Genomic DNA, 13,072 nt, shown 5'->3' with positions numbered 1-13,072 from the left:
TCAATTACCAAATCGATTAACTCCACTTCTTAAAACAATCCTCATTTCTGCTTTAATAGTGCTTTATCAATGCTTAGCATGTGAATTTATGTTAAAGTCTTGGTTCAGTACATTTCTGACCAGATGGCAGAAAATGTAACACGAGGGCCTATTTACTCCTATGGATAACACAGGGGTGTCCACCCCCCTTAAAAGCAAAGGCGCTCCCCTAAATATCGCTAAGACCCCCCCCTCCCCAAAAGCAAAAGCCCCTGCTAAAAATTGAGAAAAATATCCCTTTGGAAAACACGTCCCTAAAAATTTCAACGGCACAGTCTGCGTCATGAACCCCTCCCCCCCCCCCAGGCGTGCATTAATAATTCTTGGATAGACCATCTACTCTCTGAGAATAACAATATAGAATACGAAAGTCTCCAGTTTAGTCGTAAGTTACAATTGAAAAACTTGTTGAGTGGATGGCTCATCGAAAAGTTCAATGAAAATCAAATTTTATATATAAACTACGTTTTCATATAGGGACTCTATTTATCCCTTTTCTCCTTGAAAAAGATTTAAAATCATTCTCAAGTTGTCATTATTGTTCGAAAAGTGATAGTTATTTTAAATGAAATGCTCTTCTTTACGCTCAAACGTAATTAATGATGTAAATATTCGCAGACGAAAATTTAAATGGACCGTTGCCATACCGTGGCTACATAGCCTAAGGAAACTTTAAAACTGACACTGTATTTGTAACTGTGCATCATATGTTTTGGTCTTTGGCAATGTCGTAATTTCATTTTTGCGTATTATTATTTGTTGATCTACATTAGTAAATTTAACATGATGGACTTTGCAAGTGGGAATGCATTTTATTCTGCGATGCTAAGTCTCTAGTTTGTTTCCGGTTTACTTTTTTTAGTTTTAAAAATGAATGACTCTTATAACGACGGTGAGTATCTGCACTTCTGTATTTTTTTTAAAGTTTATTGCTCCGATTTCAATTTAAACCTCCTTATTATATTTTATTTTAACTGTGCAAGAAATTATTTGCCTCATTGAATAATTTTGCGGATAATTAGCTTTCAGAATGCAGTGATCGGATTAATCTTTGTATTGCTTTATTACACGTAATCTCATTTTCAATGTTTGTGTATTTTAGAGCAAATAGTTATGACTCCTACCAAAAGGAGTAGGGACCATACTACAGTTACTATGGAAAGATTAAGATTATCAGATATGGACCAGAAGAATATAATACACATTGGTGGAGGAGACCATAAAGGGATCGTCATATACCGGGAACCATGCTATGGTAAATCATCATTTATTTTTTTAAATTGAAAGTGAGAGCTTTTTGTTTATGCTAGGAAAATTAAGCAAGTTGAAAGTTCGGGAAACTTCAACATGATTACAAATGTACCTTTTTAATAAAAGAATTGATTCAAGATAAATAAATAATAATAATTAAAAAAAAACTTCGAAGGGGAAACAACGCGGACAAACTTTTACCAACAATTTAGATATTTATATGAAGCTCCAATTTTATGTGATAAAACATTTCAATTTAGCATTAATACTGACATTTTTCTCCCTTTTGTTTATTAGCCTATGAACTTATTTTTTAAAAATTATATAGGCAGGCCTATAAGATGCTAGTTAAGGTTTACTATACATATGTAGATTGAATGATGAAAGAAATATTTGTTTTAAGTTTGATTTAGCAGCTAACAGATTATTTTGGTACTTTTCTGTTATAGTTAGTTACATCTTTTGACTTTAAGATTTGTTTATGCTCTGGCAAAAGTTGAAAAATTATATTCACTTCGTTGCCACATTTGCTACTCGTTTCTTAATTTCATTTTTTTTCAGGGTGTTTCATTTTAGTGGAACTTTTAATGTTTATTTATGACTCAATACCTCTGAATAGATTGCTTTTGGGGCATTGAATGTTGATTTAGCGGCATTGAATGTTGATTTAGCGAACAGTTTTAGTGATATTTTTCATGTGATTTAAAAACTTTTTTTTTTCTGCAAGGTTGCACCTGGAAAGTCACAAATTCCTGCCATAATCAAAATTTGTAGTGATTTTCCCCAGAAGTGCTCAAAAGTTACAGAAATGTGCAATTGTTAATGGATTTTAAATTCTATGGATAAGTTATAGAATATATAAATTTTGCGTGCCAGCCCTGATTTTTATTCATTTCAAAATCCGATTGAATCCATTTCTATAATAACTCGCTCATTTTTGTTTACTATGTGAATGCTGTTTTATATGAATAATTTTGTGTTTACCATTTTTTTAAAACTCTTAACGCTTCTTATATTTCATATTGTGCAGTTAAAGGCTTGCACATTTGTCATTTTGGTACCTGTGCTAATGAATTTCTGTCTAGTTATCAGTTAATTCCAATACAAGTCATAAAAATTATTTGTTTCCACCTGGGTTAATCTTAAGTTTTGCATATTAGTTGCTTGAATGTAAGTTCAATCTTTAGTTTTAATGACCTCGATTGTATCTTTTTCAGATATATCAGGCTTTTTTTGTTGTATCCCGACAAGCGAGATATAACGAGGGGTTACTGTATTTTATTTATTTAAAAAATCAATTTAGTCATTTATAAATTATCGGTAGTTTTGTATTTTCTCAAATGAAGAAGAACTTAATTGTTTAAATCTCTTTTTTTTTAAATTAAAATATTTATAAAAATATCTTACAGTTAAAAGAAAATCTTTAATTCTGTTAGTTGGATTAACAGTTTGTTATATGGCAGTAGTTTTACCAGGAGTAAAAGTATGTAACCGGAAATTTTTGTAAAATTTATTCGCCTGTTTAAAAATGATAAATGCTTTATTCAAAATATGTTATACATTTCCAATATTTTTCAAGCAAATGATAATTAGAAAGAGCCATATAAGATAGAACTTCCTAGCTGAGTGTGTTCAGCTTATCGTGAATCTATTTTGCCATATGCGATGGAGCATTGAGCAGGGAGTAAAATGACTTTCTGCAGCTTCTTTCAGTGTTCTGGCCTGTTTTCACTCTGTGGACAGTTCAAATTGCTCTATTGCTGTTGGTAATGTTTAGTATTAATAGTTTCCCCAGATTTTAACACTTCATCACAGACCACGCTCCTCTTTTCCCACCAAACACATAGATCTGTCTGCCAAATTCACCACATTTGGGAAGACAAAACCATTGTTTACACTTACCTTGCAATGGAGCATGTTTGCTGTAAGTTTCAAACAGCGTTAAATGTGATTTTGCCGCAGCTTTCTTCAAATGATAACAGCAAACCAATGCTGTCTGCAAAACGTTGATCGTAGGCACAATATATATGTTTAAGTGCAGCAGTGTATGGAACTTGGGTTGTTGTGTGTTGAAAATCTTCATCAGCAGTTAGAGGGAGATTATAGTAATGCAAAAAGTCTTACAGTCTCTAAGCTGATGGCATGGCTAGCATCCAAGATAGGGAAATTCCGGTTTCATATTTCTACACCTGGTACATCATTATTGATGGTGTTGAAGATTCTTTTATTTTAGGAAATAATTTTTAACTTCAAACTTTTAGCGATTGAATGAATATTATGTGTATTGTATCAGAGATTTTTGGGAAAGGAAAAAAAACCTAAATTCTTAACTAGAATTTTTTTTGATGATTTTTTGTAATCAGGAAAAAGGGTTGTAAATACATGTCTGTAGAAACAGATACTAAATTTAAAACTCTGTAACTGTTTCTATTTTGTATATATCACTAGTCATTGCAGTTGCATTCATTTTTTTCAGTTATAAAAGTAAGAAACTCGTTAAATTTTTGGTTAATTTGAATTTTAGATATATGTGCAAATAGCTCAGATGCTCTCAAGTTGGTTTTTTTCTAAACCAATTGTACCCTTTGAGTCATGAATTAGAAAACTCTAAGTATAGCAGACAATCTGTATTCGCTAAATACATTTTAATGGCTTAATTAAACTACACTGCAGATTATTGTGTATTTTAATCGAACTCTTAGTCTTATTTCAAGATATTTTTTGTTCGAAAATTCTTGAAAAAATATATAATAATAATAATAATAAAAATGTTTGTTATTGGCAAATAAGTAGTTTTTATGTAGCTTTGAGCAAGAATAACAATGGTAAATAAGCATAAAATGTAAAAAGAAGCATAATAGCTAAAACTGTAACTGCGCCATGACATACCTATAGCAAAAGTATAACCTTTTTTTTTGTACTTTTGTTTGTACAATGCAGAATTTCTTTAATAAACTTCAGCAGGAGCACTCCTACTACAAAACGTTTTGCTGTGTTGTGCAGCTGATCTTCAGTAATTAAAAGTGTTCTCAAAATCAATATAGACATAATGTGAATTCAAAAATAATTTTCAAAATTTGTTTTTCATTTTATACAATATATATTAATATACTGCTTCATGTTCAAAAGTCTGAAATAATGAAAGAGTGAGACAAAATTATTTTTTTATCTTTTAAAAGAATACAAGCTCAAAATTACAATTTTCGATTATTGCAGTTGAATATAATCGATTTTTTTTATTTATCCTTACTTTTGTTTTTTTAGCCTTGGAGTTTTTTCAATATATATACATTATACAATAATTTTGAATTCTTTAATCTGTATTTATTGTGTTTCATTGAAACTTTTATTAGGAAAAGGATCCTCTAAACCACCTGAACTTGTTCTGGGATTTAAAGTTTTACTGAAAAGTTCTTCCAGTGCAAAATATGTACAGGTAGTATATGTTAACCTATATTTTGGTTCTAGATATTTCTGCTAAGTTCAAGTGATAAATTTGAATCCTTTCAGGAAAACTGGCAACTGAAATTTTGGTTCAAAAAAGTTCAAGATCATCAAAAAATTGAAAGTGCTGAAGCATTTTTGAATGAGCTCGTGTCTTCAGGAAACTGCCCAAAAGGTATTAAAAAAAAAAGATGCATGCCAAACAACTATTGTGACACCTTTGCAGGCCTGCAATACTCAACTCCACTGAGCATTTGTATTATGCCTGCAAATATACACTGCTGGCCTACAGATGTTTTTGCTGGGGCTCAAAATATATAGATCCGGGTTTGCCCATAAATGCAGTCAAAAGACTTGAACTGTTCTGATGGATGCGAACTCATTTTTGCCCAGGTGAAACACAGTTCTGTGTAGCCCTGTAAAGGACTATTAATTACATGAATTAAGTAACGCCTAGCAAAGAAACTCATTTTAATTTTCATTCATTTTAATGTAGCCTTCCTTTTGAAATACTTATCTTCTGTATGTGGCAAGTACTGTTGTTAATGTTATTATTATCATTATTATTATGATTTTTTTTTTGGGGGGGGGGAGTCACAACACATCTTGTTATAAGGTAGATTTTATGGTTGACAAGTTTTGTTAGGCTGATAAAGGTCAGTTTAGATTAAAAATTGATTCAAGACATAGACATTTATTTTGTTTTAAAAAGTGGTTTAGTACAAATTTGCATTATAATTACAATGATAAACAAAATGTTCAAGGAACTGCATCCTCTAGTACAGCACTGCATGGGCCCTAGAGAGTCAAAAGTTAAGTACTGCTTGTGTAAGTAGTAAAAATATGAACATAAGCTTAAACATTCATATGAATGAGTCTCTACTTAAGTTCTTTCATATAATCCAGGGGTTTAAGCAAGGTTGAGATTTTGGGGTCAATCCCCCTGGAGCACTCAGTTTTAAGCCATGTACTGTCAATTGTTCCTAGTATAACATTTTATAAACATGAAAGGATTGGTATGACTTCATTTTGCTCTGTTGCACTCCATGTGTTACAGGTCAGAATGTTTTGAAAACCTTCTTAAATTACTTATACACAAACCATTGATATTTTATAATTTACAAACAAATGGAGATTTGGTTAAAAAATATGATTAATTAATAGTAATTATTAAAAATGATAAAGATTCAAAAGTGTCGAACATAATTTCTACTATTTTTGCAAAAATTACAAACATGATCTGATATTCTAGTATTTCTTTCATTAGATGTAATCTGTGTAAAAGTTTTCTAATCATCAAACTCTATTGAAATTATTTCAATGCTCATTAACCTTCTACTAATTAACAAGTTTCTTCCATGTTTTTCTCAATATTTTCAATATCTAGATTATGTTGGTTTCATTACTAAGACGATGAAATTGATGCAGCTCAAGTATAAATACATTAAAAAAGTTGAAGTTGAAATGAAGAAGCAAGAGGAGGTCAAAGAATATCCTACATCTCCTGGTATGATGCACATATTTTTATTTTGTGGCAATTACTACGTATCTATTAATGCACAATTTTACTGCTATTTGATTATGCTTATTAAAGTTGTTACCAAGAGCATTTGTTAATTTGTACCATTAGTTTCTTTTATATTTTTTGTGCCTTCTGATTATCTATAGTTGTTTAAACTTATGTTAAAATTATAAGAAATAGAAAACAAATGATAAATTTTCTTGGTAACGTGCATTTCCTCTTATAAGTTTTGTGAATTCAATTGGGAATCTACTTGAAATACACAGCCAGCTCAGTCATTCCAACTGAGGGCTGCAGTTTCGTGCTTATTGGCACTCGTCAGCGCGGCATAGGAAGTGACTGAGCTGGAGGTGGAAAACCTCTTAAGGAAGCCAAGAGAGCCAAACAAACTGGTAGCTAATATAGAACTACCACTGACCAGACAAGTGACCAAAGCAATGGTTCCATTCAACTTGAAGATTGAAGGCAAGGCAAGAGCGGTAACTGACTGAAAATACCATGCCTTGCCTTCAATCTTAGAGTTGAACCAAACCATTGCTTTGGTCACTCCTCTGGTCAGTGCTAGTTCTATATTAGCTACCACTTAGTTTGGCTCTCTTGGCTTCCTTAAGAGGTTTTCTGCCTTCAGCTCAGTCACTTCCTATGCGGGGCTGATGAGTGCTAATAAGCATGAAACTGCAGTCCTCAGCTGGAATGACTGAGCCGGGGGTGTATTTCATGTATTTCTGCCTTAGCTCTGGCTATAGGGTGGTAACTTACTGGTAATCTACTGTTTAAATGTCTGAAAACACTGTTTGCAGTGCTCAGAGCCATTCTATATTTTTTATAATCTGTATATTTTGCAAAAAACTAAAACATTTTGTACATAGTCCTGTATTTCCAAAACCGACCTACATTTTCTACCTTTGTATGTTCCCTCTAAATTTTGTAGTCCAGTCACATACTTCATGTTTTCAGACTTAGATAAAATCAAAAGCTTTCTGCAAACACAAATCCTAATAGGAATATTTTCTGCAAATATTTATTTTGCCACCCTTAATTTATATTAAAATATAACAAAGGCAAGCACACACACACACACAAAAAAAAAAAAAAAAAAAATGCTGTAAAATCATTATTTTTTTTGCAATGACATTTAGTCTACGCTTACTTTTCACCAACTGAAGAAAACTGCCTTAACCATTATTTTTTGCCCAGTATCAATCACATGATCATTATTAATATTTTCATTTTATAGTGAAAAAGTTCATGTAGATCTATAAAGCATAAGCTACCTTCTTTATTGAAAATTTTATGAAGATACTTGATTTTGTAAACAAATCAGCAAAAACTACTTATTTGTTTAAAATCCAGTAATTCTGCAAAAATAAATACCATATTTTCCTGCATATTATCTATTAAAAAAGTTAAAAATTATTGTGTTGCAGATTATACTCTGCTGCGGATTATCTGTGCTTTTTTTCTCGTCTCTCTCTGAACACCAACACATTGAAAATCAATTTACAACAGGATTTACCTATAGAGTGTTCTGTAGTCTGGAAAATTGTTTATTTTACATAGCTTTAGTTTTCCTCTTATGCAATTCTTGCTGTGTAAAATAAAAAACCATTTAGTCAGAGTAGAAGCTGTCTCTATTTGCAACCGTCGACACCCTTTATCTTTAATAATTAACCTGCTATGATCACAATTTCAAGAAAAAATCATTTTTTAGATTAATTTTGTACAAGATTCGGAAGAAACAGAAATAAAATATGGAATTTAAAAAAAATTCTTTTTTTCTTTTTTTTAAAACTAGCATTGTAGTAAAAAAAAAAAAAAAATCTGCAAAGCCAAAAATTTTCTGCGAATTCCCATTTCAAGTAAAGCTTAAAGTTTGGACATGAAAGTTAAGCATCATTAGTACCTAAATTTTTTGTTTTAGCTGTCAAATTTTCTGCTTAGGCATAATTTAAAAATAATTTATAAGCAAAACAACAAACTTCTAAATACTGCAATAATTATGTTTGCTGCAATGTATTGCAAAACAATACAGCTTTCCTGACAAAATCAGCTGTTAATATGGGAGCAAATATTGACATACAGTATCTATTATTTTTTTTCTGAAACTGACTATTTTATTTAGCTGTATACATGCATACAAATGCCTATTTACTTTGGCATTCAGGGAAGTAAAATACTGGACAAACAGCTTAATGGTCAAAAATACAGTTGTTGGCTAAATATTTTAATGAAATGTTTGGTGACAAAATGATGGCTGAATGCCAAATTGTGGTTGTCCAAAAGAAATATTAGGCGCAAAATATGACTGAGGACTGCTGATTTTGAACACTGGTTTCAACTATCTTAAACTGTTGTTAAACCCTTAAAGTTCACATTTGCATTAAATTCTGTTATTGTTGGTTCTCTGAGCTACACACCAAATGATCTCGGCTTTTTTCCTGATTGAAGGCTGTTCTTGCTAGCTGATCATGCAAAGTAAAAAAAAAAAAGTAAGATATTCAATTTTCTGATTTCATTTTCATTGAATTTCAACCATTAACAAAGGCAATTTGAGTTGATTAAAAAATCTATTTTATTGTGTTTTCAACTACTATATAGGGATCAGGAAATTAACAGCACATGTTTTAGAAACACTCAGCTGTCATAATATGTGTTCTGAAATATAGTTATTGTTAATTATTTGTCTTTCTGTATTTTACCATTTCAAAGATTAGTTTTAATGGGAGGAGATGAGGGAAAATCAGTCTTCAGTGGTAAGGTAGGGACTGATTGCCACAGCAACATGCTTTTAAGAATCAAATTTACATATCCCGTGGAAGTTTATGTAAATGTATGAATTTGTGGACTTCAATTTTGTATGCCATTTTTTTCAGTGTTGGGATTTTTGAAATGTGCCATCAGCAATCACAAGTACTATTTGGTCCATCCCCCCCCCAATTTTTAACACTTTTGTTTTAATTTAAGAAGTAAAAAAAATCAATGTTGAACATTAATATAATATTGTTTCAGTTATATATATATATATATATATATATATATATATATATATATATATATATATATATATATATATCTGAATGATATACAGTTGGGACCCCAGACATCCATATATATATATATATATATATATATATATATATATATATATATATATATATTGTGTAAACTTCTATGTTTGAATTTAAAACTTGTGTTTTGAAAAAGTTTCAGCATCATCAACAGTAGAAAAAGTCAATGACACTAAACTTACTGCAAGTCAAGAAAAGCTATTGGACATCATTGAAGCTGTGTACCCCAATTCTCTGTCTGTTATTAATATTGCAAAGTGAGTAAATCTTAAATGATGGACATTTTTATCTATTGTTCTTATTTAATGCCTAATGGTAATACTAAATAGTTTCTAAATTTTTAGAAAATTCAGCATTGTATTCAACTGTCTTGAAATATTCCTTTCTTTTCAAGGCTTTATTTTGTAACCTAACCCCTATTATTCAGTTATTAGACTGTATTTAACTTGAAAAAATCTAATATTTTAAAAAGCAAAAAAAAAAAAAAAAAAAGCAAATACTGGCATGAGGGAACAATTCGTTATAAGGTTTTCCAAAAGAAAGGAGCTGGCCAATTTTTAACATTTCGAATTGGAGCTAAAATATTTATAACCCCGCTTCTACTTGTTTTATATGCCCCAAACAAATTCTATCCTTTCCAAAAAAAAAAAAAAAAATGTGCTCTTTTGATTGATATCAAAACAGTAAAAGTTTTCTAAAGAGTTAATTGTATCTTTAATTGCTGTAGAAAACTGGTATAATGCACACTTTGGGAGCAGAGGTTTTATGTTATAATAGATTTAGCCTTATATAAATTGTTTCACATATTTATAAAATAATCTTCTGTAAATATCAGTATATTTGCACATCAGAATAAGTTATGACTTAACCAAGTATTAAAAGTCAAATTATGCCGTTTAATTATCATTCACAAATAAAAAAACATTTTCCTACACTAGCAGGGTTGCCACGCACCGGGAAAATCGGAAAAACCTGGAATTGTCAGGGAAAATGAAAATGGCCGAAAATCAGGGAAATGTCAGGGAAAATGAAAAATTGTATAATTTTCTGGTAAGGTCTGGGGAATTTCTTTTATTTTCCGATAGTTCTGATAGTTCTTGATCGTTCTTAGCGCAGCTCGCGGTCTATGACTTCAAAAAAAAAAACTTTTATCCTTGTTTTTTTGCAGCCATTCCCATTCGTTATTTTGTCATTCCCCTCTTTCTTCTTCCCCCTGCTGTTCTTTTTATCAACTCTCTGCCACTCGGGAGCGCGCCAGCCATAGCAGTCGTGATGGACATGCACAGAAGGTACTTCTTTTCTTCCTAGTTTGAGCGGGCTCTGTTTAAACAATGCTGCTTGTTTACGTCAGCAATTCTGAAGTTGTTATGATACACAGCACATTGTTTTGTCTGCAAGTGCCACTGAAGTTTCTTAATGAGCTGCAATAATCTTTTCATATTTTGTATTATTTCTTTAAATTATTTTCTGAAATCGTAATTCTTATAAACAATTTTGTTCTGTAAATTTAGTTCATCAGACAATTTTAAACTTAGAAACTTTTTTGTTTACAGAAGTATTGCTAATCTTTTAGTATTTTGGTAGTGATCTTTGAAGACTTTCAATGCACTTCTTTCTTTCAAAATAAAAGTAATCTGATTAAAAAAATAATCTGCACATCAGAGAAGTTTCTGATCATTGGCTCAAAATTTAACTTTATGACAGGGTGCCCACAGGAGCAAAGGCGCCCATATAGGGGGCAAGGGGGGCTTGAGCCCCCTCCCCTTTGAAATTAGAACTTCCTTGCTTTTAGTACTTTTTTCTTTGCAAAAATGTAAAAACATTTCTTCTCCAGTCATTAATGAATAAGTTATTGAAAATGTCAAATTTTACTGACTCTAATCTGTCCTGAAATCGGTTTCCACGGGGAAAATATCCTGCTAAATCATGGTTAAAATATCAGTCCCCCCCCCCCTTACAATTTTGCATATGGGCGCGCCCATGCACAGAGGGATTATGGCGCAAGTTGCGCCAATTTTTTTTTTTTTGGGGGGGGGGGGGATTTTTTAATTATTTATTTTACTTTATTTTTTATTAAAATTATTTATTTTACTTTATTAGTTTCATCTGTGTGTGTGTGTATTTTATTGCGGAGAGCGAGCACACTTTTCTTTCAAAACAATAATTAAAAATAAAATAAATAGGTAAAAAAATAATTAAAAAAAGATTGTTAAAAATAAAAAAAGTGCTAAGGCGTTCAGAAATATAGGGAGGGGGGGAGCACCCCTGATTTATGAGCAACAAACAGGGGAAATATGTGGAGCTAAAAGATGCACGATTTTTTTCCAGGCCAAAGTCTAAAAGCGCTGTGAATTCAATGGATTGGAGGGGTGAAAGGGCAATATTGAAAAAGTTTAGGTTTCACAAGTTTTTAGTTCAGATTATTTTAGAAATTAACTTCATTTTTGTGATACAGATGTCACAATTGTTAATTTTGCAGTTCTTTCACTTGATGTAATGCAGTGGCTCCTCGCTATTGAAAATTAGATATGCTACATTTATATTAATTCTTTATTACAGTGATTTGCTTCACTTGTGTTTAGTACATTAGGGTAGTTTAAAAATACACTTAAAAAAAAAGTTTCTCCTAGAAAACAGGACACCACTCAATGTTTTTAGACTTGGTGATAGTAAAAATACTGGAAGAATTTTAACTTCCTATTCCAACTGAAAGAGGGTGCTTGACCCCCCTCCCCGAACTTCATAAGTATGGGGAGGGGGCTAAAAAAATACATTGAACTGAAAAAACAATGCAACATACTATAATATACACGTTTATATGCATATACATTGCAATAAAATAATTACTTACATTTAAAAAAAAAAAAAACAGCTGGGGAAATTAAATGTTTCTTAATTTGTGATTTTTTCTATTCTAGGGCTAATGTTAAATTAAGGGGTCATTGAGCAACCTGTTAAAATTTGAGTAAGAAGCTAAAACTTTTACAGCACAATACTATTAGTAAGTTTAAAAAAGATAACGGGTGTCTTGGACTCGAGCTGAGGGGGGAAAAAAAATGAACAAAAATTGGTAACCATTGTTTGTTTGAAAATAAGTTTTATTAAAATTTGAGATGTATATATTAATGTTGTAAAATGAAGGTGGAGATCGATAACCTGGAATTTTTCTCAAAACCACCTGGAAATGTCAGGGAATTTCATTCTTGAACTTCCGTGGCAACCCTGACTAGAAAGGTTTGCATAGCAGCTGCATTTTCCAAGGACAATATGGTACTATTTTTTACTGCAGTGAATACTATTTTTCTTTTATAAGCTTTGAACTAAGTTGTTAAGATAAAAAACTTCTGAAAATCAACACATGTTTAGTGTTGTTTATTTTTGTAATGTAAAAAGCAAACATAAAGTTCATTATGTGCTAAAAATACTTTTACTCATAATCTGTAAGCTGATGAATATATATGTAGTTAAAGGTAACATTATTTTGAAAAAGAAAGGGAAAAGGTGGGGGTAGGCAGTCTTCTGCCCAGACTTTTTAAAGGACCTGAAAAGTTTTGGTATGATTTTCCCTCTGAATATATGTATATATTTCCCCTGTGTCCTTTAAAAACCAATATATTTTTTTTTCAGGTCTTCCAACATCTGTGAAGAGGAAGTCCAAGAACAACTCATAACATTACAATCTAGAGGTCTTGTAAAGTGTTTGACAAGTGGGAATTATATGAGAACAACAAAAAATGATACAGGTAAA

At 31.2% G+C, this 13,072-nt stretch overlaps 1 protein-coding gene across 1 annotated transcript in view; it reads left to right on the top strand.

Moving 5' to 3' along the window:
- Positions 1-909: 909 nt before the first annotated feature.
- LOC129222954 (uncharacterized) overlaps positions 910-13,072 on the top strand; it is a 31,935-nt gene continuing 19,772 nt past the window's right edge. Inside the window, 7 exon segments of the mRNA XM_054857516.1 lie at positions 910-931; positions 1,142-1,294; positions 4,644-4,726; positions 4,801-4,909; positions 6,122-6,241; positions 9,461-9,581; positions 12,952-13,067. Coding sequence (XP_054713491.1) covers positions 910-931; positions 1,142-1,294; positions 4,644-4,726; positions 4,801-4,909; positions 6,122-6,241; positions 9,461-9,581; positions 12,952-13,067 — 724 coding nt within the window.

Source organism: Uloborus diversus, chromosome 5 (assembly GCF_026930045.1).
Source record: "Uloborus diversus isolate 005 chromosome 5, Udiv.v.3.1, whole genome shotgun sequence".
NCBI classification, from domain to species: Eukaryota; Metazoa; Arthropoda; class Arachnida; order Araneae; family Uloboridae; genus Uloborus; species Uloborus diversus.
Note: the sequence above shows the minus strand (reverse complement) of the source record. Positions and strands in the feature narration are given on the sequence as shown.